This window comes from Opisthorchis viverrini (genome assembly GCF_000715545.1).
Source record: "Opisthorchis viverrini unplaced genomic scaffold opera_v5_227, whole genome shotgun sequence".
NCBI lineage: Eukaryota > Metazoa > Platyhelminthes > Trematoda > Opisthorchiida > Opisthorchiidae > Opisthorchis > Opisthorchis viverrini.
Window position 1 is genome coordinate 104,299 of NW_008751884.1, and position 25,658 is coordinate 129,956.

Here is a 25,658-nt window from a genome sequence, read left to right on the forward strand (position 1 = left end):
GACTGTGTTCGTCAGACCTCTAACCATTGACCAACATGGTGTGAGAGACTCTGTGAGTGTCGCGGGACACTCTCCAGTATAGCTCAATGGATCGCTGAGGTGCGCAAACCGTCACATCACGGTAAGGTCCAGTCTCTTCGTGACGGTGGTCACTGATTAGCATTTGCAACAACCTCAAATGGTCACTGATTAGCATTTGCGGTTGTTGCACTGGATCTGGTGATTTTCTTTGGAATGTCCAACTGATGCTCGTACTTCGGTAATTTGTTGTCTGCCGATATTGGTGCTCACTTTAGCCGCACCGTCAATCCTGAAAATAATCAGAAACGCAGGGTATTTTGTTCCCGTCAGAGCTGATAATCTAAAACATGCAAATCTGTCGCACAGCTTCTTAGACTCATTTATATCCACGTTGTTTGACTTTCAGGTGGAACATCTCCATGGAGAAGGAAGAAAAAGACGATGCACTGGTACGTACTAATGTTCGTAGTGGATTTTTTCCGTGCTTCTAGGTGGAGCAGCCTGTTCTGGTGGAAGAACCTCTGGATCTTATAAGACTGAGTTTGGATGAGAGAATATACGTGAAAATGAGACACAATCGGGAGCTTCGTGGCACATTACACGTGAGTTGGTTTTCTTTTACCTGCAAGCGGTTCGAAATGGTGCGGGTGGCAATTATATAAAATGTAAACGCGCCAAATCCTCCATGATCTTCGTCAACCGATAACTGTGCTGAACCATAGCTAATCAAGTTAAAAATTGGAGAAAGAGTCCACCTATATCCCGGTACGAGTGTGAATCTTAGTGCTGAGTCAGTGCTGGCTCAGTGGTTAGAGTGCGAGTTCACTGATCGGAAGGTCCATGTTTCGAACCCGGCCCCTGCATCTCGACTTCTCTGTACGCTTGGGCAACCTGACAGTATCCCAACCCTCTAGTTTCCTTCTGGTGACATTGCAGCTAGGCAGCTAGGCACCGAAAGGGTGTTATAACTGAATGATTCATTTTTTCTGTATTTTTTTTATCTGGATAAGATCGACGTCTGATGTGAAAGTCACATAGACTTTGAGCTTTGAAAGTACTACGCGCATGCCGAAAAATGGTTGTCAGTGTATTCATCTTCAAGGATGAAGGAGATGTCTGCATACTCCGGATTAACCAGATTCTCACCATCAGCAGTTTGAACACTGGGGTTTTGAAGACATTCCAGCGTTCGTCTCTTTATTTCATCAACGAAGTTGAACAAAAATAGAGAGAGTGGACATTCTTGTCGGACACCATACTTTGCAGGGAAGCTTTTGGAGGGCTAACAATACACTCCCAGATGTATGCGAACATGGGGATAATATCATTTTCACAAACGTGCAGGGCATAACACGTTGGACAAGTGTGGTTAACAGGGCTGACCGATCGGCGGAATCAAATGCATGCTTGAAGTCAAAAAACACAAAGGTTATGCGTAGTCGGTACATATGGCGTATCTCTAACACATGAATTGTAAAGATACGGTTGGCGCAGCCTCTACGCGGTCGAAATTTCGTTCGATGCTCACAAGTCAAGGATTCTTGTGCTGCCACAGGACGCCGAAGAATCAGTGACACCATAAGCGGGAGTCAAACTACATCCACTGTAAGTAGGTATCATGGTTGTAGGTGGAGTGGGATTCTGCTAGGGCGCCCACACCTAGACAGGAGGACGATTAGGTCCTCAAGCAAATCCTTTGGTTCCAAAGCCTGACCCCCAAGACAACGGTGTTTGGTGGGGAATTTAAATACATTACCATTTTTATAAAACAAGTCGCCACACATGTTCCAACCCCCAATCTAGAGGGCCAGGAGACTGTGTTGGTTAAACCTCTAGTGATTGACCAACCTGGTATGAGAGACTGAGTATCGCATGAACACCACCCAGTATAGGTCAATTGTTCACGGAGGCCCACAAACCCTCACACGACGGTAAGGTCCGGTCTCTTTGTGATGGTGAGTGATACTGATCAGGTTGTTTTCTATCCAACAAGAACTACTTATAGGCGTAGTGCACTACTCATAAGGCTGTTGAGTACTCTTCCACAGCCCGCGACCGGTTTCACTTTTCTTGGGGCTCATCAGTTAAGTGCAGTCCCCATCAACCTTCTGCTCTATGTGAACACAAATTACACGAAATTAGCAAAATACATTCATCTGCATACCAATTTGGATTTGACCGGAGGCTTACCTGGAACCCAGACGAATCTCCCGTAGAGTCCAAATTGGTAAGCAAATGAGTGTGTTTCTCTAAGAACTACGTCTCTACGGGGTCCAATGTAAGATGACCCCCGTAGAAATGTTCCCTCGAGGAGGCTGAATTCCGTGTGTAGAATTGCAGCAGCGTTCATAATCTAGCACAACCTGATGTTAATTCTACTATGATATCCTCAACACTTTTCTGTTGTTTTTGTCAATTCTATATATGGTCGACATTGTTATTATCTCACTTTTACTGTCTGGGCGGCAAATTTTTACCACCGTTTAATTGCCGATACTCCTAACTTAGAGAATTAGACCTACAGACGGTCGATCTGATAGGTTGTGCAGCCTCAGCGTAACACTATTCGCTGTACATACAATCACGCTGGTTCACATTGGAGCTAACGACTGACAATGATAATACAGCAAGGCCTTTTCAAATTGACGGCCGATTGGAACTGTTGCAAACCGTTACTCCAGAAAGGTGCATACTGTAGATATTGTTTTGGCAGTGAATATTTGGATCCACCACAGATTGGGGTTTCGACATTATCTACGGACCCGAGGCTTTCGCACCCTCAAGTTGTCCAGCTGGTAGGCGTTAGGAATTCACGAGGGTTCATGAAATTCTCCCTTGATTACCGAGGTGTGCATCTTGTGTGTAGACCTGAAAAGCGCAAATAAATGCGGCAGTACGTGATAGTAGCTCACACAACCATATTCTGTAAACAGCACAAAACGACGACACTTTTCTCGTGTATAGTTCAGAGGGGCTACCAAACTAACCCCCATCAGCATATACTTGTGCGGCTGTCACCAGCGACCACAGTGATATTTGAGCTTTTAGTTCGTTGTAAAAAAACACGTAGGGCGTAATACTACCTATTTCGCAAATCTGGAGTTACAGTATACCGGGGCATAAATAGACACACCAAACAGAGCGACGGACTTCTTGAGTTTCTTCCACAAATGTTGCCAAATGAACCACGTACGGACGGCTACCATAGGTCACTCAGCCAAGTAGGACCACTGACGTCAGCATATCCAAACACAAGCCTTCACCCTACCAGATGTTAGTTGTGAGCGTGATAAGAGTGATGAAGCAGTCAGTTCTGTCACCGATTTACGTCCTGACTCCTTGTTTCTGAAAACCGGCTTGTGACAGTACAGAGGAAATGCACTGTCGAGCAAAATCAGCTTGTTATCCTGTTTGTTTCAGAGAAGAACAATGAAGACAGCTCAGTGAACTGTAGTTCGGGGTTTGGAAAGTGATTTGGAATTACTGAGGACTGTTACTGCAGGCGGACGCAATGGACTAATCACTAAGGCTGATGTGAGGTGATCAGAACCGTCACTTTTGGTGATGCGACTTGTGCAGTGAGTAGATTCTGTAAACTGCAAGTCCTCTGTCGTGGCATCCTCTTGATAGTTTGGAAGGAGCACGAGATCTGAGATGGTGCCAGATTGTCTAATTCCAAACAAGAACCGTCGGGAAGGCTGCGTTTGTTTTTGAACCGTTAATGGAACTTTTTAGGTTTGAGGAAATTCGGGGGGCCACAAGGAAATAAATTCAACGTATAACACGTTTTTCCTCCACTCCTTTGTTTTGTTAGAGGTGAGAAAACAAAGCCAATGTGTCACGAAATTAATTTTGATGGTGAAGTTCGTGGTACTGCCAGGGTGCTAAAACCTAAACTGGAGGACGGTGCAAAATCTAAGTCTCAAGGTAACAATTGGAAGTCAGCATACTACTACTACGAGTTTTTGGGGAGCGCGTTGCTGCAAACGTTCCGAACCCTTGCTTTGTTTGTGAGAACTTTTTCCACTGGCCGACTGTCCTGTTGACCCCCAAGTGTGGCTTGCACAGTCCGCGCAAATCGTCACACCGCGTTAGTGTCCAGCCACTTCTCCAAAACCAATCGCCAGCTTATCCCTTGTGGGGAAAAAGCTTGATATGATCGTCCTTGAGGTAGTGCTTCCTAGACAAGAAAGTCGATTCACAAGTTTTCCGTAAGATACTTTTGCACACTGCCCACAATTTTTTCGGATGAATAACGTGACCACTGTTCATTCTTTTTGCACAGGCTTTTGATTCACATTTAAACATGATCCTTGGAAATGCTGAAGAAACAGTGACAACGCTGGAAATTGATGAGGAAACATTCGAGGAGGTCTACAAGGTAATCTCACTTTTCTCTTGACCTAAATTTCTAGACAACGAAACGGACTATTCCAATGCTTTTTATTCGTGGTGACGGTGTCATTTTGGTTTCTCCACCACAAAAAGAATGAAGTGCTCCCCCTGCGTTGTGTAAAAAAGTTGCACGTGTACAAATTTCAATAATGATTTCTCTACTTTATCGGGGCAGTGGTACATTACCGCAAAGTTATACTAAGATCTACGGGCAACCTATGAACAAGGCAAGTAATCCGCAACATATTCCTATGGGCAATATTCGTTTTCTGGAAATGTCATTAAGGCTTATCCTCAGATCCGTAATACTACTGTTGTGTTGACCAACCGAGCTGAAGACATAGCAGTCGACGCTTGCAATAATTTTGCAGGCCCAGCTGTCTCAGTCCGTTTACCGTCACTTCATTATAGATTAAGTCCGAAGATTTTAGATGCTCTAGCTACCAACAAGGCGGCTAACATATTGCTGCTGGCCTGACCTTAACGCCATCAGCCGTCAGGCTTCCTTGCATCGCAACATCTTATCGAATATCTAGTCACTTGAAAGCCAAATGCTACCCGTTTCTCCATGTCAAGCGCTCAAAGGATATCGGAGAGATGATGAGCTTACTAAGGTCGTGCCTAATGTCTTTGCTGTCTTTCACTTTAAAACAATTGAGTGCACGTAGTTACCTTTGGAAAGGCGAAGAAAAGCCCAGTAATCTTCGACTTCGTCATCAGTTGGTGTATGGTGTCTCAGTCTCGCTTGAAGTGCACAACACATTGAAGGAGCAGCTCATCTCCTGAGTCGACTTATTCCCGTAATGAGACTATTTGATTCCAAGCAAAGGGCAAGGCTTACTTAGAATGTTGCTGTTTTTTGTTGCCATATTGACATGGTGGTCGGGCTTGAATGCTGCAGTGACCTAGCTGCCTTGGACACGTGCTTCATATGCAAATCGGCCGACTTACTCGAAGGGCTCTTTTACCTCAACCGCACGAAGGGTTTAACTTATACGGTGGATGTCAATGACTTGTCAGAGAAGTGTGAAAGCCAGTACCAGCAAACTCAATTGCGCTGGTCATTGCCGTCTTCTTGAATGGAAACCCCGAAATTGGACATGTCAACGGTTGGAGATATTGAAGACACATCGCAAGATCGACCTCAATGGCCTCTTGATTCCAAGCTATTGCCTTCGGTTCATAGATCCTCACCCAGTCTCTCCAGTTAAAATTTCATTGACAATCATGTACTTATGCATCAATTACATTAGCTACGCCTCCAGTGCGCAGCTATCTACCCCAGCTCCCCAAATCACCAGTAAACGAAACTGTGACAGCCATAACTACTGCACGGCATGTATGCGGTCCTTAAAGCTGCTGCTGATTATGAAAGTTGTGAATCTTTCTCCACCGACCATTAGTGGAACCTCTCTTCCTAAGATCCGAAGATGCCTGATGCCATAATGGAAATGAATAGAAGAGTCAATGATTAATACATAGGAATGATTCAATACGAACGCATTGATTGTACCACAGGTCTTTGAGCAGATCCGACGTAAACGTCAAGGGAAATACAGGTGGAGTTTATAGTCCAAACTGTCTGAAATGTGGAATGAGAGTCATGAAGTGACGGTAGGTGTGAAGGAATCAACAACTGAGTTGGATCGCTGTTTGGTGGAGTGTCAAGGATCTCAATGTTTCCTTCGAGCTTGCATAAGTGACGCACGTCTCTGCGAACACGACCAGTGGCTGTTAGGATAATCGCCTCACGCACTAACCCGTCTGATCCTTCGACGATATTCTCAATGATGGCTTTCGACTAACGACCTCTGGGAGCGCTTTTGTTGACAATCAGAACCAAGTCTCCTGGCTGAAATTTGGATGAACTCGTGTCCAATGTTGGGTCAATTGCAGTGTCGGGAGATAAAGCTTCAGCCATTTCTTCCGAAATATATCCGCTAAATTTTGAGCCTGGCGCCATCTTCGGTTAAATTTCCGACATGATATTTCATCCGGAACGGAGACCGATTCGTTGCTGCGAAGTAGTAACAATTTATTAGAACTTACTACGTATTGATCATCCGGGTCATCGAACTTCTTCACCAATGGACGGTCGTTCAACATACGTTCTATTTCCACTATCGCTGTACACAAAACTTCATNTTCTAATAAATTGTTACTACTTCGCAGCAACGAATCGGTCTCCGTTCCGGATGAAATATCATGTCGGAAATTTAACCGAAGATGGCGCCAGGCTCAAAATTTAGCGGATATATTTCGGAAGAAATGGCTGAAGCTTTATCTCCCGACACTGCAATTGACCCAACATTGGACACGAGTTCATCCAAATTTCAGCCAGGAGACTTGGTTCTGATTGTCAACAAAAGCGCTCCCAGAGGTCGTTAGTCGAAAGCCATCATTGAGAATATCGTCGAAGGATCAGACGGGTTAGTGCGTGAGGCGATTATCCTAACAGCCACTGGTCGTGTTCGCAGAGACGTGCGTCACTTATGCAAGCTCGAAGGAAACATTGAGATCCTTGACACTCCACCAAACAGCGATCCAACTCAGTTGTTGATTCCTTCACACCTACCGTCACTTCATGACTCTCATTCCACATTTCAGACAGTTTGGACTATAAACTCCACCTGTATTTCCCTTGACGTTTACGTCGGATCTGCTCAAAGACCTGTGGTACAATCAATGCGTTCGTATTGAATCATTCCTATGTATTAATCATTGACTCTTCTATTCATTTCCATTATGGCATCAGGCATCTTCGGATCTTAGGAAGAGAGGTTCCACTAATGGTCGGTGGAGAAAGATTCACAACTTTCATAATCAGCAGCAGCTTTAAGGACCGCATACATGCCGTGCAGTAGTTATGGCTGTCACAGTTTCGTTTACTGGTGATTTGGGGAGCTGGGGTAGATAGCTGTGCACTGGAGTGTAACGTTCGGTGGACGTTGTTGATTCCTTCTGGTGGCGAGTGAAGTCATTGGCTGTACGTGAAATCGATAAGAGCCCTCCTTTAGGTTCCAGTTCAAACCAATAGTACGTTGAAGTGACGGTTCCTTTAATGAAAGCTGGACACAGTCCACCGCGCAGTCAGATTCTGGTAATAATTTCACTATCCGTAAATCGTTGCTCACTCATTTCGAAAGTTTGAATCCGCCGTCTGCCAGCATCGATTTCAACTGACCCGCGCAAGTACGGGTCAGTCACCAATAGTTCGGGTGCTTGAATAAGCAATCGTCTACATAGAAACATTGTTTGGCTTCTTTCGCAACGTCCACGTAAGATTTTCCTTTGTCAAGAACTGCACGATTCAACGCGAATGCTGCGCAACTTGGGGAGAATGTGGCACCAAACAGATGAACACATATTCTATACTCCAGCAGAGGCCCTTCGAGTTTTTCACTATCCCACCACAAGTAACGCAAAGCATTACGACCTTCTGGAACCCGTACTCGGTGGAACATAGCTTGTATATCGGTCATTACTGCGATCCTTTTGCGCCGAAACCTAAGAAGGACGCCGATGAGCGAAATGTTTAAATCGGGACCTGACATCAAACTTTCATTCAGAGAAAACCCATTGAAAGCTGCGGCACAGTAAAAAACTATATGAAGGTTTCCTGGTTTCATTGGGTGGAAAAGTGGATGGTGTGGGAGATACCATATCAAACCCAAAGATGATTCTTGCGCCCGTTCCGCGTGAGACTCAAATAATCGCTCATGACTTCACAGTAGCGTTCGCGCAACAGGTCGCACTGCAAAAGTCGTCTACGCAGCTGGTTCAGTGGACGAAAGACGGCCAACTTGTTATCAGATAACGAGTAAGGATCAGTCAAACATGATAATGTTATATCATAATGGTCATCTTTTGAATATCACAGTGTTTTGCATTATCGTGAGAGCCTTTCGGTCTAGAACGGACATTTCCTTGTCTTTTGGAGGTCCAAGATCCAGCATATCTTGCTGGTAAAAACGCTCCAGGTTTTTCTCAAAATTACATTATCGTGTGATTTACAAGGGAGTGTTGTGTACCACATCTATAAAATGGACCCATCAATGTCCAACCAAGTGGCGTTTCGATAGCGAATGGTTCGTCTGGGCTGCCTTTCCGTTGTTCCTCTATCCAATGAGCCCTAGGTACATCGGATCCGAGTAAAATACCGATCTTAGTGTCGTATTTATCGAATGGGACATCCTTTAAACGTGTCCATCTTGCTAGCTGGTAGTCGTTCGGAACAATTCGGTTGATTTCAGGGAGGTTCTCGTTGAACACAGATTGATTCATTTGAACCCGGACAATCTACATCAAACCTCACTTCTGTTGACCGAAGAGTTTTATCGTCAGTCAATGTTTTCAAGGTGAGTTTGGTATGCTGACCACGCAAATTTAGTCTTCTCGCAAGGGCTTAAGACATGAATAAGGAATCTGAGCCACTATCGGGAAAGGTGCATGTACTGCTGGTTCGAGCTCCATTTCTGACAATAACTGGAACGACCGCAAGAGCTACACCACGGGAGGAAATACGCGGAAACGCTTGATCGGAGCGATGTAGAGAAGTGTGGTGTGATGATACGCTTGGTTCTTCATCATTCTGAACACTTAAGTGTAACAAATGGTGGTGACGACCGCTGTATCTGTTGCGAGAGCAGACTGTTCGCGACCTGCAGAATTTCGCGACATGGTTCGGGCGTAGGCGCAAATTGCACAGTTTACGGCGCATTACGACTTCACATTTCTCTGATGACTGCAGTGAATTGCGCACATTGATCAGGATAATGGGCTTCACCACAGACACTATAGCAAGGATCGATACCGGTACGAGAAACTAACGTCTGAGTAGAATGAATATTTCTACCGTGTATTTGACCGGATAGTGGTGGCCTTTTTCTCGCTCGTTGCTCGGACGCTAGACAGAGCAAGTTCGCCGTAATCTGAAAACAGGATATCAACACGTGCATCAAGGCAGTAAAGTCAGTCACGATCTTCTCGTCTGATGTTAGCGACAGCTTTGGCCCATTTGAAACGAAGCAGAGAAGGTAATCCTCGTACAATGGTCTGAAACGTATGTTGGGAATTAAGATGGGATGAATAAACCATTTCTGTTGATGTTACCTCACACACGGCTAGCTGTTGTGCCAAATCGGAGAGGGCGGACGAATAACCATCTTTAACAGTGGGCCCAGTGATCAAATCGTCGATAAACGCTCTGGCCACCCTGTAATTCTGGCCAAATCATTTTCTTGAAATTTCCTTCGCGAGCCCGTAACCTTCGTTGGATCGTAGGACCGTGCAATGCTCAATCCTTTTTTGCTTCGCCGTCACAATATTGTATTAAATAACCCAGGCGAGCCTCATCGTCTCGGGTACAGTCTTCAATAGTACTGCTGAACGCTTTCATGAAGGTCCAATAATCCTTCGAGTTCCCATTAAAGCGTTGCAGTTCGCGCTTCGGTAATTCCAGTCGCCTTTCCAGGGCAAAGGCTATGGACTTCGAATCAACTGGATTTGATTGAAATTCAGTGCGCGAGTCACATTCGTCCTAATTGCTCCTTTTGGCTTTCGCTTCCGGAAGTTTCTGCAGTTCAAGTTGAATTTCTAACTCCCTGGTACGCAGACGTGCGAGCTCCAGATTGAATAGAATTTTCAATAATTAATACATAGCGATGATTCAATACGAACGTACATGCAAGATCGTACTACAGACCTTTGAGCAGATCCGACGTAAACATCAAGGGAGATACAGGTGAAGTTTATAGTCCAGTGTCTGGAATGTTGAATGAGTCATGAAGTGTCGGTAGGTGTGAAGGAATCAATAAACGTCCATCGAACGTCACAATGCTGTTGCTAAAATCGGTTCTGCATCCGAGATCTATGCGAACGTGGCGTTTAACATCTGTGCGTTACGTAGTTTGTTTATCCTTCACTACTCACGGACTAGCACACCGTCGGGGAATTCCACTGGTCGGCTAATGAACTCCACTGGAATGCTTCACGCCGATCCGCAATGTGGCGAAACTCGGATGCGCTGAACGCGTTCACTCCGATAATCCATTCGGTTCGTTAAGCGTCCAATGTCGAATACCAGAAAGTAACGGCCGATGGTTCGGTAGAATTCGACTATCAAGGTGTGTGTTCACTGAATAGATGCTTTGGTTGGAGTTGTTTTACTTGACCCAATCGTGAAGTAATCTGTAAACAGTGCAGATGGCAGGTTTGTGTTAAAATGCTACGCACCGAGTCCAGCTTTGAAAAACCAGTAGTTTAAGGTCAATGCATCTGTCGGACCTTCCATTTCTGGCCGCATTATTTCGAACGTATGCTTGTGATACGGAATTGAGTGTGGAATGTTCGCCAAAAGGCTTCGCAAATGTGTTAGTGTTGGACAAGTCTACCCATTCCAATCATTTTTATTTAATTCCGTCTTTGATGAGATAATGAGACGAACACTGGAAAGTCCCCGAAACCCTAGTGTAGTTATCTACCCGAGCACGAAACTTGTCGACCTGAGGTATGGAGACAACACTGATCTAATTTTTGAAAAAGGGCGGGAAGGGCAAGCATTATTAGAAAAACTGACCAAGGACATCCAATTCTCCGGGATATCCTTGGCACCCACAAAGTTCGAAGTCCTGCTGCGGTGCGCAGTATTTGAACCATTTCGGGCGGAGGATATGAGGCGTCTTTGCGAATGATCTCTCAGAACTGTAACTGAAATCAACAGATTGCATGTGATCATACGACGGGTCTTGGACGGAGCAGACAGTACTTCACACAAAGAACACATCCAGCATTGCGAGCTAACTTAACTGGACCATGCATCAGGCGGGCTGAGTTGCTACCTATTGAGACGAGCGCTGTTTCCTGTGCCTACTTTGGAGTGGCGGAACACATGAGGTGCATAGAATTGGGCGTGGCGGAATGGAATAAGGGGTAGAATATCATAAACGAGAGATCCAGTTGAGTCTCTCGTGAAAACCAAATTGATTTGAAAATGAGCGTATTTCTCGGAATAAGGGGTACTATGAAAATCATAGATGCTGTTCAACTTTTGGGATGTGGCCCACGTGACCCTCCGTATACTTTTCTGGAGACTGCATGGGCTGGAGGCCAATCACGCTATCAGTTTCCCTCCCGATTGTTAGAAGATTAGGCACGTAGGATATATTAATGATAGGCTACCCTATCCTACATTCCTATTTTCCATTGTAATGTCTTGTCCAAATGAATCGACGTAATTTTATGGCAGCGAAGCACCACTGCTCTATCCCTGCTGTTGCTTTCATTGATAAGACTTAACTACAGCACCAATGCACGGAACACCGAATTATTTCATTCAAAAAATCAGAGTGAGTTCATATAAATGTAACTACTGAAATCTATTCTGACAAAACAAAACAACAAAATCTATCTGACAAAACATTCAGTAGTCTACGTGAAAATCAATTTGATGTTCGAATGAATGTATTTGTCGAAATAATGAGTTAACTTTGACACTGACGATGGCCGCAGAGGGCAGTACATCCAGCAAGAAACTGCAGGTAGAAACTAACACACGATGCATTTTACGTATTGAAAGGCCTCCAACTATGAAGATGAACTCCAAGGGCGAACAAATTCGTGATCTCCATGAAAGTCGGCTGAAGTCGCAAAGCTCTCTGTGTCATCAGCCTGCCGGTAACGACCCTCAAATAGTCGTTGCTCGAACTTCTGTAGATAGTCATTCTTGTTCATGACATCTGCGCATCCGAAATCAGTATTCGCTAGTATTACCTCATGATCGGACAACGACCCAAAATGAAGTAAAGAACAAACGTAGGAGTAGTGGGTATTCTGCTAGTTTGATAAGAAGTCAGTTACGAAGGGCATTGGTACATGTGGCGAAACCCAACAGGGAATGGATTGGGGCCAAATTCATTTGAAGCATTTTAAACACGCCTGACATAAGAAGGGAAGCACCAAGTTATGCATAAGTGCAATTGAAGGATCACCTCCCGAAGAACAGAGCCAGGGACGCTACAAAATTAAGTGCGACGAGTACCCTAAGGTCTATTCGGGAAGCGGGACCGAGGGACTTCACAACAGAATCGGGAAGCAAAAACAAACAGGCAGCCAAGGAACTCAGATGAGTATCGAACGTTATTGAAAGACCCAGCAATGGCGGGCCACGCAATGGATAGTGACACAACAGATTAAGAAAGTGTAGAGGTTTGGAGGCGGGGACTACGGTCCACGCCACAGAGATTAATGGCCGAGGTGGAGAAAAATCGCTCAGCTGTAGCACCCTTTGGTTGCCCAACTGTCAAGACACCAGAAGGGGGCACGGGGGCTACTACTTCTATTACCAGATTGCTTAAACCTAGACAGGGGAAGCCGAAATGCAGAGGTCGGGTTCGAACCACGGACCTTCCGGTCGGCAAATTCGCGCTCTAACGACTGAGCCAGCTTGCGGTGGAAATCGCCAAGCAGCTTAATAGGACAGAACACTTAGATCTGGAAGCGTGCTGACGTGCGGTTATCAGAAAGAGGAGTCATCAACAGAAGTAGCGCAAATATATGGTGCACTTAATCTCGCCCACCCCCCACACCCAATCGATTGAAAAAACAGTGATTGTGACAAATGCACCCGATGTCGAAAACGATGCACATTGTTGGTAAAACCGACACTGTAGTCTTCAAGCATTTCTTCAGGATATAAATACTGCCGTAGTATTTGGATCTGTTTGGCTGATCAGTATGTGAAATCAGATTGTCGCCTCTGCAACGCATCCACACCATTTGCACAGTTACCGGGATTCCACTGGGGATAAGATAACCTACCAACTGCCAAGTCGCCCTTCATGTCAAGGAAGGGCCACCGCCGAACTTACAGAGAAGTTCTGCGTTTTTCGGCTCTCACGCGGCGTCACTGCTGTCTCACAGCTGCGTTCACCTCACTGTGCACACTGCACTCACTATCACAACCCAGTGGCCCACTCTGCTCAGAATACATTACGCGAGAAGACAAAGGTAATGATGTACATGAAGGCCGGATGCGTAAATTCCGGTCACTTCATACATTGTTCGAAACGGACGGCAATGTGCCGATGTTCGACCAGAGCCTATTTGAATTCCGAATGACCTCGACAAATACCTTCATTTGTATATTTGTTTGGATTTCACAGGGGTCTCAGCTGAATTTTCCGTTTATCGTATTCTTCAAATGAATGTGCTGCGCTTCATTTTTCAGTTGGTACAATATTTGATATCGCAGTAAAATTTAGTAAAGGAAGATACTCACAACGTTGTTGAAAACTTTTCGGTAACACACGACCAGTCTCGCCCCTCTTGGGGCTCATCAAGTAGGCACAGTCCCCGAGTTTCGGTCAACCTACGTGAACCTAGATAGATCAAACTATTGGTAAGAGTATGATCACCTCCACGCCTTTTGTTATTCTAATTAGGATGCTTTTGTCTGCTGTCCACCCCTAGGTTTCCTGAACCTGGGACCTCTTTCAACGAAAGCTGCCAAAATAACCTCTTGACAGCAGTCTCAAATAAAGTGTACAACTCTGGGAAAGGATGACCTTATTACTCTCACAACTCGAACACAAGGACATGCAAACCGACTCCATGTAGTTAATTATGAAGCTGCTCATTCGATGCACTGCGTTCACCAACAGGGTTGTAACCGGCGTCTAGGTACGAAAACCAATTAAGCCCCAGCTGGGTCGGGGGTTGTCACGTGAAGGTAGTTACACGTGGCTAGGCGATTTCTTTGAAAATAGAATCAAGTGTATTGAGGCTAGATTCTACCGGATCGGATTAAGCAACCATTGATTTGACACCTAACTTTTGGTCCACAGCCATAGGTAGGGAGACGGCATTCGGTTAAATCGCCTCATATATCCCTCCTAAATGGAATGCGCTACGGGGATCCCACCATCGTGTAGTACTACTAACCAGGGCTCTACCAACAGAGGTGAAGCTGTGGGATACTGTAGTCACGCAAACATTCTGTAGTTAGAAATGCGCTCCAAGATTGTTCATGCCCTTCTCACACGGCGAGACTAAGTGGCCGGTAGAATTCTTTTTGCGGATTTTTTCGGAACAACCTCAGCCTCGATAAAACTGTTGGTAACTTGTCGGCAAAAGACGCGTTCCTTTTCGTCATCGTTCACATGTATATACATCCCGACAGACTGCAAAACCCTAGCGAGAATCCCGACAAAACGCCTTCGGACAATAACCCAGTGTAAAAAAGAGCTGACGGAATATCCGGCAATCTCGGGCAAACGGCTCCGATTAGATTGTTTTAACGGGAATCCACACTGAGTTCCGAACTCAGAGTGCTGATGAAAAGATGCGCGAATGAACAGCCAAAAAGTGTCCTCAAGTATACATATTCCGATACCTGAGAGAGAAAAAGACGAATTCAACACTGGGCGTCAAACCTCCCTCTGTATGGTACCAGATGGCAGAAGAAATGGTTGTCGAACGGTCAGCCAAATTTGATCAGTCGGGGAGACACGGTCTATCCGCGGTCATGTGGACACTCCCTGTTTACCTAGTTGCGTTTGCATAACCTCTAGAGTATCCTTAGTCAGTTCTCTGAGAACATCCGTGTAACTGGTCGAGTACCTTCCTCACAGAACTCTGACTTCGTGCAACGACAAGCCAGTGTCTAGTATTACGCGGATGTGGGCCCGTTAGGTATTTTATAGAAAGTAGTCGTAAATTATTCGTTCGGCACAAAGAGTACCCTCGCTTACTAGGAGTAAGCATAAAACCACTGAACAGTCAAGCTGACAGCGGAGCAGTTTTCAAACGAACAAATCGAGTTACTCCTGGAGGTTTTCAGTCAGGAACGAATGGTCCGAATACAAACTCTTATCCAAGCCACACTGGTTCTGTAGACAGCTTGTTTACTTTTTGGTTATTTACGAAAGTAAATCATATATAGTGGTGGGACCACTTACATTGTCAACCGAGGTCGTTCCTGATACTGTTCCACATACTAAAGTTTTTTCACCTTGAGACATATTTTACCATCTTGTTGGAAATTGAGTTGCCCAAAGGAATTTAGCTAGGGGGGTCGCACTCGCTTTGGATGAATCTTTTCATGAATTCAGTCGGTTTGACGTGAGAATTTCTAGACACGCGGACAACACAACACAACACAAAACGATTGCCTTGATAATATCCACCTTTGGGCGAAAATTAGACAATACATACTGCAAAACATGATGGAGATCATGCACCGGATAGATTCCTTTTGTGCTCACGGAGAATGTCCGACACCCAAGAGATTATGTATTTACAAATCTCGCTCTTCAACAAAAAAGGTAAGACCTATGACCACAACACTGAAAGAACCAAACCTCATCTGCGATAATAGTATAGAAGAGCAACCACCGGAGCTAGCGGAAAAGCGGTTCCTTCACCCAACTCGCTCCATGCTTTGCAGTTCACTGGCTGATTAGCGAAGGAAACGTAACGTTATGAAGACATCATTCAGTGAACATTAACACAGCATTGCCGAAATACCTGAATATAAAAATCACTACACTGAGGAGTGTTGTGTTATCACATTGTTAGGATGCTGTTAGCTGCGAAGTATTAATGAAAAACACGCTTGGTATGTGAAATAAATAAAACCTTACATCTATATTGTACCACTGAACACAGTACGGGATGGACAGGCACAAGCTTGCTCAATGAAGTGTGAAACAACATTACCCCAATCTGGGCACAGCCAGGTATTATTGTGTTGCCCACCAGGGAAACACACAAGGCCATCTTTTCCATCCTTTAAGAAACTGGAAGGGCTTGCAGAACCACAATCTGCACCGAGGTTAACATTATCACTGCCCGAAAACCGATACACATGAGCAAGCTCCTGCATCATTCTCGGGGGAATCAGGTCATCAGCGGAACCAGAAATGAAAAGAAATCGGGGACGAACAGAGCTTCTGCAGACGAATTCTCTCATCAGGTCTAAGGCAGGGTATTTGTTTATGAAAAGCGCTTTTGGAAGCAGATGGCGAGCGAAAGATCCGAACGATTTGCTGAATATGTGTTGCGCCGCCTCAGGTAAAGAAGTGAAACTGTTTTCAATTATGACACCGCGCAAGATCGCACTCCGAAGATGCGCTGTGAGCCAAATAGCAACAGCTCCACCAATTGATCTACCGAATAGAAAGAGCTTGTCCTTTGCTATATCAGTTCGATCCAGGAGGAACTCCAAGCTGGCTTTTGCGTCCGCATACAATCCTGGCTCAGTAGGCTTGCCACTACTACGTCCATAACCACGATAATCGACAATCAAGATATTACACTGTACATGGTCGGCCAGAAGACGACAAAATGGTAAACGGTGACCAATGTTCCCGGCGTTACCATGTAGAATGAGGACGGTTGGGGAAGTGGGGCGGACAGAAGGGTCATCCTGCAAAAGCAAATAGCCAGTTATCATTGGCATTGGTTTGCCATCAGGAAAGAGCTTAACCAACTCCCACGTACGGAAGCCATAATTTTCTGGATCCTCACAAAGCAACCGAGCATGTTCCGGTTCATCATAGGCGTAAACCAGAGAGTTCTCGATTGAATGGAAGAAAAATATAATGGCGAGAAAGAGGAGGGGAACAGACAGTACTAGGCCTATGGATAAATTTACATACAACAACAAAATCGAGAACGGTAGACCTAAGTAGAAAAGAAAATGACGCAGCATAGATAAGCGCCTTTTAACAAGTTGCTTCAAAGCTCTAGAATCCGCACCATTCTGAGACCCAAGCAGCGTGTACTTGTATGCAGAAAAAGGGGACGCAACAGAACGTAAAATGGTGCGTAGGCGAGCACTGATTTGAAAATGCATAGGTAAGTCACCTTCACCGTCGTCGAGATCCTGGTTGTCGGCAGACTGAAAGGAGAAGCCAACGAACTGAGAGTTACCAACAAGACAGGCAGGCAGCTTGCCGTTTAGAACAGACCAACATACAAAGCAAAGGATGGAATTCGATTAGAAGTAGAAAACCTGAGGTTAAACCTAGGGATACCGGATAGTTACATTTATTGTGTTGGATGAAAAATAACCCGACTTTAACGAAGAATGGAGTAAGTTCACGGAGAACGGCCGATAAATGGGCTACCTGGTATGACAACATGGTGATCTCACATCTGAAGGCATGAAGTTCACGGCCCTTTTCAGAAACTAGTCGGCTAAATGAATTTCCTTGCGAGGGAAGCATTGCTCCTTGAGGAGACAAATGTCTCAGAACCGAGCAGATCCCCTAAGATTTCGGTTAGCCGGTTTATATACTGTTTTGTAGCATAAACGGACTTTGAACTCAAAAAACTGCGATACGGATGGATATTAACTTAAAATAGGACAAAGCAGAGAACAGCAGAGAGAAGCAGAGTTCACATCGTTACGGCCGAGCAGCTTACAGTTCCTTAAACGGAATACTCACTTCCCAAGGACTTGCATATGAGGCTGGTGGTAATTACGCATATTTAGTGCGTTCCAACAGTGTCCCAGGCATGGATAAGAACGCATTTAGAGCATTGAATGACATGCCTGGATGCGGAAAGCATGACACGATTTCGGCTCAGAGAGATACACTGTTAAACTCCTCACATGTCTTGTCGTTAGAGCATTGTACAGTAAGATACTAACTAAAAAATCAAGCAAGTAGGCCTAAAGACTGAAGCCAATGGAGACTGGGACTCTAAAAATAAGGATGTATGCCTAGCATCAATTACCGAACGCCGATCCGATGCCACTCGTAAAACTACTTCCACAATACAGAGGGGGCCAAATGGTGAACGCATGGCCCCGAAGCTAAGGCGCACACAATCAAGTTTTTACTAAGATCAAACAATTCACGAAGGTCTATTCGTATTGCCCCGTAGAGTACGCTTGTCACCAGAGAACGAAGTATGTGAATTTCCCAGTGACAGACAGACAATATGAATGCCTGAGATGGGCCTATAAACCTAGTCTTGACGAAAATGAGGCGAGAGACGAGATCTAGTAACGAATGCTCTTCCTTCACCACATATAAGAAAATTCCATGTGTGACCATCTAAATTACTCAAAATAGTGAATTGAATACTCGATCTGACAAATTGTCACCATCACTTATTACTATGAAGTCATGCGAACCATCGAATTTAATGAATGACACCCGTCTCTTGTTACCATCAGCCTCGTCGAAGTTATTGACGATCAAAGAGTAGTCAGTATAAGAGAACTTTGGCAAACAGCTTATAATTGGGCAGATGGATGGAAACAGAGCGACCACTGATTGATTGGCCCAATGTATCGAAACGGAGTCCGAACTGTATGGAGTGAATACTTACAATCACGTTCTGAAGCACAAGCTGGTCCATTCAATGAGACTCAGCAGCTGGTGACATTGCACCAAATTGTGAATCTACCTACGTTCATCCATAGGAATATATTGTATGAAGAGGGAGTGCTTTTGTACGGCGCTCATGTGTGAACCCAGGCCCTCGGACAATCGGGAAACATCGACAGGTATTGGTGTGAAAATTTTCACGGTGTTCCACGTGTATGACCGGTGGCTCAACTGTAGCTACAAAGAAGGTGGACCATCGAACCTTTGGATACATTTATCGTTCCCACGATTGGATAGAGGGACATGAGTAGTGGTCCACTGGAACCAGGGAAGGAACCATGTAACTTATAACAGGTGATCACCAAAAGTAACGATCAGGACTGGAGAGGGATGAGTATACAATTAACAACCGGACTATCAGCTTTTAACCAACATATCACAGCACCACTCTTGTGAAATCATTGATGCGGGAAGTATCGGCTGCATTACAAAGCAACTGGTCACATGCAGATTTATCCTATGGTGTTCTCGCAACATCAATACAAAAACAGCGCGAAACGACTTTTTGAATAAACAATCTTAGCATCGTAGTAAAATTCGAATGATCGCTTTATCCTCCAACCGAGGCGACTTTATACCTAATAACAGACCCAAAAACACAACCCACGTTAAGTGGAAAGATGGGGCCAAACGATAACCGCGGTGAGCAAAACGCAGTGTTCAGTCAAAATGTATTTGTACAAAATAGAATGAGGATAAAACGGCGGGGATAGCATGAAGCTTTGTACAGGTGCAAGGTCGAAGAGCTATTAAGTGCTCAAGCCGGCTTTCTTTTCGGCAATCACATAAATCAATAGTCTCCACATCTTCACTACAAATACTTCGGCCTCCTCATCTAGAACCTGAAAAAAGAGAGAAATTAAACAGAGTTAGTTGACGATGCAAATAAACAAATGCGAGATGTCCTCTAATTTTTCTACCGCGATATCGTTAGCCCGACCCTTAGGCGACGCTGTCAAACCACAACTTCACCACTGGTACCATTATGGAAGACTACCAGCCTCTAATGCCTGTGATGTCGAAGTGCCCCAGGGGCGTCCGCTCACAAATGTCGAGTAGGCGGACGACATAGCTCTTCTTGGCTCTGACGCAGTGGTAACGCAAAGAATATTAAATAATCTAAATAATTCTGCCTCATGGTTTGACATGAGCTTCATACCTGCAGAGTGCTATTGCAAGACTGGGTAGGCTTGGACCCAAGCCTCATGCTTGTGGATTAGCCGATTGAGGTGGTAGACAAAGTTGTCTGCCTGAACAGGTGTGTCGGTTCCGGCGGTCTCGTAAAAGATGATATTTCTATCTGGATTGGGAAAGCCGGAGCAGCTTAGTTGCACCTGTATCACCTGCGGGGGCAAGCGTCACATCAGCTTATCCGTCAAGGGTCGAGTTAGCAATGCTGCGGTGCGTTCCGGATCACAATAAGGGTCAAAAACTTGGACGAAGCGGGTTGAGGAAATCAAAAGTCCATCGGTGTCTTTCGAGCATTGCCCGAGTCCTATAGGAACACCGGATCTGCAATACTGAAGTAAGTCGAATGGTTTTCGGAGAACTCGCCAACGATAGATGAACTGATCACACTCCATAGGTTGCTTTGGCTTTTCCACGTGTTTCGTATGCAAGTCGACCAACTTCAGTGAAGGTTGGACGCTGTTCAGGGGAGGTCAAACAGTGACTTGACAGCGAAGTATGAAAGCCATTACCAGCAAACTCAGCTATGCTAGCCAGTGCCGTCTTCCTGGATGGAGATCCCGAAATCGGACAGGTCAATGGTTGGAGACATTATCAGACATGGTGCAAATGTGCTCTCAATAACGATCGTGCATCCAACCTATTGTCTTTAATGCGCACCTTTCTTCCCACCACTTCACAGCCCCCTCTCCATCTCCCTAAAAGCTTCGGTGGACTAAACCGTGGCAACTATATCCACTATAGGATAAGTACGGTGTTCTTAAGCTGAAAATGATGATGATGTTCAAACAGCTTTAGCTCAATAAAAAACATGAACCGAACCACCGGGCAAAAGCTGATCCTAAAGTAGATGTTCCAAAAAGTGACAATCAAATGATCGTAATGGGTTGAGTAATACGCGAAGGCTCCATATGGTTCTGGACGGCGCAGCACCATGCAAAGTAGTACTCGGGCCGCAAATACTGGAAATGAGCAACCCATAAGGCTCGCTTAAACAGAACTTGAGCAGCTGAGCAGTGTTAATATTTGAAATAAGGAATATCCGGTTCGATGGTCGGACATGTCCCATCAGATACATGGGTTTTGGAGTGTTATTATTCAAAGGGGCAGCATGAACCAAAACATTCACAGTTGTGAGTCAATATGCTCCGAAGTGGATGATACTGCCGAAAACTGGTCTACGGACGTGCTATACGAGGTGGAAAAAAATTCCATACACCCAAAGTCTCCTATGTGATAATCAGTCCCAGAACGAAGTTGTATAGTAAGATATGAACATATGCTTCTGAGAACCTGTGGAGATTCGTGGGAGAAAATCAATGCATTTCTTACAAGCATTACAGTCATTGGCAGAAAATAAGTTCCAAGTGCGAACCACCTAGCATTAGTCACGAATTTAAAGATTCTTCCAAACTACTGCAGACGATGCACATCGCCGCACCAAATAAAAAAACGAGCCATTATATTTAGTTAGGCATTGATTGCAATGGGACTAAGAGAGCCGCTACCAAGTTGCAAAGAAATCTGGAGAATGAATGAAGTGTTGAAGGTAACTCGAATAGTTTTTGAAGAAACCTACTCTGAAGATTCCGAACTATGGCTCGCATGTGTTAAATGAATGGGAGTTAATGTGCGAGCCGTCGATATCGAGGTACAACGATCCAGCTAGTTACCTAATAGGCAGTCGGTACGTCTAATCTACAATATACTCGCCTGAAGGGCCTCACGCCTGGACACAAACACACTGATAATTTATGAAGCAGAAAAAAGCCATTACGCCGAGGTACAATCTTATAGTTCATTGGTGATGCAGCGCGACCGACGTGTGGGAGCTCATTGTCTGGCGAACCTTAGTGATAGCGAAAAGCTTCATCAATGCAAAAGCTAACCAATATAGCCGGAAGAGTTCGAAGGAGATTCAAAGCGGGTAATGGGGAGAGAACGGCGCCTAATGTGTAAATAACACGAGTGATGAGAAAACTTGTCATGTTTTGGTCGGTCAGTACAACGTAGCAGCCTTCCTACCTACCAAAATGACCATTCACAGAGCGAACGTCTATTTACCAATTAAGCTGTTTCTTTGTATTAGTATTTGTTGGCAAGCTACCGTGCAACAGGACCATTGAGAGGACTGAGATTCTCAACTAAGCTGGCTGCGCCGGCATGGTCAGGTGTTCCGTATGCCAACAGACCGCCTTCCTCGAAGAGCCCTTTTCGCACAAAGGGACGTCAAGTAATCAATTGGAAGCGGAGTGCGAAAGCAATCACAAACAAACTCAGTTGCGCTGGTCATTATCGTATCCCTGGATGGGCTCACACCAACGGTTAAAGACACTGACAGACATGGCCCAGTCGCGCACTTAAGGGTGCACATGCATCCATTCCACTGAGTAGCTCCCCCAATCTACCTAATGACGAGTCCACTGCCACTCCCGCACTGACACATCACTCATATGGCAGATATCTAACCCCACCTCCTCAGGTCAACGGTGAACGAAACTGTGGCAGTTACAATCACTGTATGGCAAACACGCAGTTTTTACAGCTGAAGATGATGGTGATCAAGTCAATAGCTCAGGCTCAAGGTTTATATAAAAAAACTTCCAATATCGCGCAAACTAGTTTACAGCTGGTATCATCATCAGTCGCAATGGTCAGCGTGCAAAACCAGAAATTATGGTACCAATGGGACGATAAATATATACTTCATCTGAAAGGATTCAGTAGAGAAAATGAAATGCCAACGTACCATTGCAATGTCGGACAATATACGTTCTGGTGGATGGTGATGCAAGAGCTGATCACAAATGAAGTTGGAAAGGGTGGCCTCGGCTTCACCAATATAGCCAATTATCTTCTTGTCCACCCAGGGCTTTATGCGCGTATTGATGAAGTTCTGAAGATCAAGGAAATCATAACGGAATGAAGTTAGTGCCAGCCACAAAAACCAGACATCTAAATAGCTATCGTCAGTTGTGCTCAGCGCGTCTACATTACCACAAAATGGTTCAGCGAATAAGGGGCATGAGGATACAATAAAGCACTTAATGCCTGTATAAGGAAATAATATAAAGATAGGTTGGCAGCTACAAGTACCCTCGGCTGCATAAAGAATGGTTCAGCTGTAGCACCTTTTTCGGAAGGAAGAACGAGGGCTGGGATAATGCCAGGTTGCCAAAGCCTACAAAGAAGTCGAGGTGTAGAAGCCGGGTTCGGAACACAGACCTTCAAGTCAGTAAATTCGCACTCTAACCACTGAGCCAACTCGTCCCCTTTCGTTGCACAGCGAAGAACTGATTGCCGCCCTTTGATAAGCAAGCGAAAGACCAGACCACATCTGCTCGTCACTTTGGTCTGCTATCCATGGGCAGTGTGAGGAATATGGCTACGGACGTTGATAAACGCTGATATATCCTAGTTTATACCATCTCTTCTAAATGAAAGCTCTATGGGAAGGGTCGCAACTACGAGGTTCAACAAGCGATTTTTTTCAAGGCGGGAGGGGGGCAGGTCAAATTCTGCAAAGTGCTAAAGACCGCGGGGGAACCTAGTCAACCCGGAGAACGCTATATAAAAAAGCTTCTCTCGAAGAGTCTCATTTCACAACAGGACTTTCCAAAAACGGTGACCTGCGATTAAAAAAAAAACTGGTGATGTCCGAGATGATAAAGATGAAGATGAAATGGCGGGCTATCCGAGTATCAGACTAAACTCTGAACGATGACTTTACGTCAGGTACGAAAAACGGATAAATCGCGAAATCCAGTTTAGGCTATAAAATGAAGACCAGCAGTAAACATCGTACAGGCTAATAGGTGCAGCCAGCTTGTGGCTTCTAATGCATTTCGACTATAAAGGGGAAAACACTTACGGCATCAACTACATCCCAGTCGATAGGATAGCTGAAGATTTCTTTTTTTGCTGTGGGGATCCCTTTAATGATCTTCTTAATTAGAGCATTTCGTTCCTCGCTGGTGAAGTTTGCCACCAAAGCAGCTGCGGACATTGAATCTAAACCGTTTGACCGAGTATTTGTGATTGGCTCTGACGATGTGGTCGGAGCTGCGAAGGCAGAAGGCGGGAGCCAACTTAGGGCTGGCTTCTTGGATTTTTCTTCGGGTTCTTCCTCAGTGAATGCAGCAGCTTTTTTACGCACCACAGACTCCGCTGCAATGGAGAAAGAACATAATACGCAGGTGCAGCTACAACTTAAATTCATGCACAATGCCAGGAGAAACGGTGGTCTAGTGAGAATACACAGCTAGGCGACTTATGATATTATTGGGTTAGGATAGGATGAAGTCAAACGGCTACTTAGACTCCGCTCCTCGCTTGTTAATCAATTAATCAAGTAAGTTGAATTTAACCACCAGAAAATCTGAGACAGGGAAAGAGCGAAATCTTGCGAAAACAGACAGGATAAACTGTAAAATGAATTAACAATTCACCTGCGTAGTTTCCACATTGAAACCGGAGGCCAGCGAATGCTAGAGGACTACAAAAGGGGGAATTACGCNAGACAGGGAAAGAGCGAAATCTTGCGAAAACAGACAGGATAAACTGTAAAATGAATTAACAATCCACCTGCGTAGTTTCCACATTGAAACCGGAGGCCAGCGAATGCTAGAGGACTACAAAAGGGGGAATTACGCTAACAGGCCTAGTGTGTCAACAAGCAGGATACCCATCTTCCAGTCATCTTTGAGTGACAAAGAGCAAAGACCGCAAAGATTTCTGTACGGCCGCAGTTCGCTGCAGCTAGGTTAGGTTAAATTAGCGCGTAACAAAACTGTTCAAATCGGTGTTGTGATAGTAGCAAGTGTTTCCACGGATATTTATCCGCGGTATCCAGCTCCGATGCAACCTGCTTAGGACGAGAGTTAGAAGCGCTCGGCATGGTCATGGTGGCCAGACGATCTTATGTCGTGGAAACTGTGGCCAACCGGAGAGTTTGGTGCATATTTTGCAATCCTGCTGGATCACGCATGATGCCAGATGTGCTCGTCATAATCGGGTTGCAAGGGAACTTGCAAAACGTCTCCGTCGACTGGGGTACACCGTCTTCGAGGAGTTGAGAACCCCTACTTCTACGTCGTTCATCAAACCTGACCTAATCGCTGTCCGGGATCGCCGTGCAACTGTAATAGACGTCAGCATAGTCTCGGATGGGCGTGGAGAGATAGTGTGGAATGAGAAGAAGCAGAAGTATGGTGCTGATGAACATTCCCTCGCCATAATCTCAGCCCTACATGCCATCGGTTGTGATATCGACTTTTTGGTTCACCAACCGGTGATCATCTCCTATCGAGGGATCTGCTTTCCTCAATCCGCCAAGGCTGTTGTTGGACTGGGACTTCCTAAGGTCACAGTCAGTGACTTGTGTTTGCTTGCCATTGTGGGCTCCCTGCGTACTTATGACACTTTTATGCGTGGCACATGAAGCTGAAGGTACATTTTTGCCATTCAGTCTCACCCCATACCCAGTATGACGGTCACCTTGTGCCTGATGTGCGAGTCTTGACTGTGCTAGCGCATACTGCGCCTTGAAGAGCATTCACCATTGTTTGTCCTTTCTTTGGTTGTTAGTCTTTAGACGCCTGTTCCCATACCAAAATCTTTACATACTTTGGGATTCACCTCATCAGACTGGCACTG

General features: G+C 45.1%; 3 protein-coding genes across 3 annotated transcripts in view; 1 reads left to right on the forward strand and 2 right to left on the reverse strand.

The window, feature by feature from the left end:
- Positions 1-440: 440 nt before the first annotated feature.
- Positions 441-4,514, forward strand: T265_08600 (hypothetical protein; the record flags this gene model as incomplete). Its single annotated transcript, XM_009174455.1, has 4 exons — positions 441-470; positions 513-623; positions 4,307-4,402; positions 4,437-4,514. The coding sequence occupies 4 exons, from the start codon at positions 441-443 to the stop codon at positions 4,512-4,514; spliced, it is 315 nt and encodes a 104-aa protein (XP_009172719.1).
- Positions 4,515-9,387: 4,873 nt separating this feature from the next.
- Positions 9,388-9,652, reverse strand: T265_14623 (hypothetical protein; the record flags this gene model as incomplete). The annotated part of the gene is given in 2 exon segments (XM_009174471.1): positions 9,388-9,581; positions 9,589-9,652. Coding segments are annotated over 2 exon segments (258 nt in total).
- Positions 9,653-16,057: 6,405 nt separating this feature from the next.
- T265_08601 (hypothetical protein) overlaps positions 16,058-25,658 on the reverse strand; it is a gene marked incomplete at both ends in the record, with an annotated part of 32,723 nt that continues 23,122 nt past the window's right edge. Inside the window, 3 exons of the mRNA XM_009174456.1 lie at positions 16,058-17,314; positions 22,753-22,899; positions 23,875-24,170. Coding sequence (XP_009172720.1) covers positions 16,058-17,314; positions 22,753-22,899; positions 23,875-24,170 — 1,700 coding nt within the window. The remainder of the gene's footprint in view (positions 17,315-22,752; positions 22,900-23,874; positions 24,171-25,658) is intronic.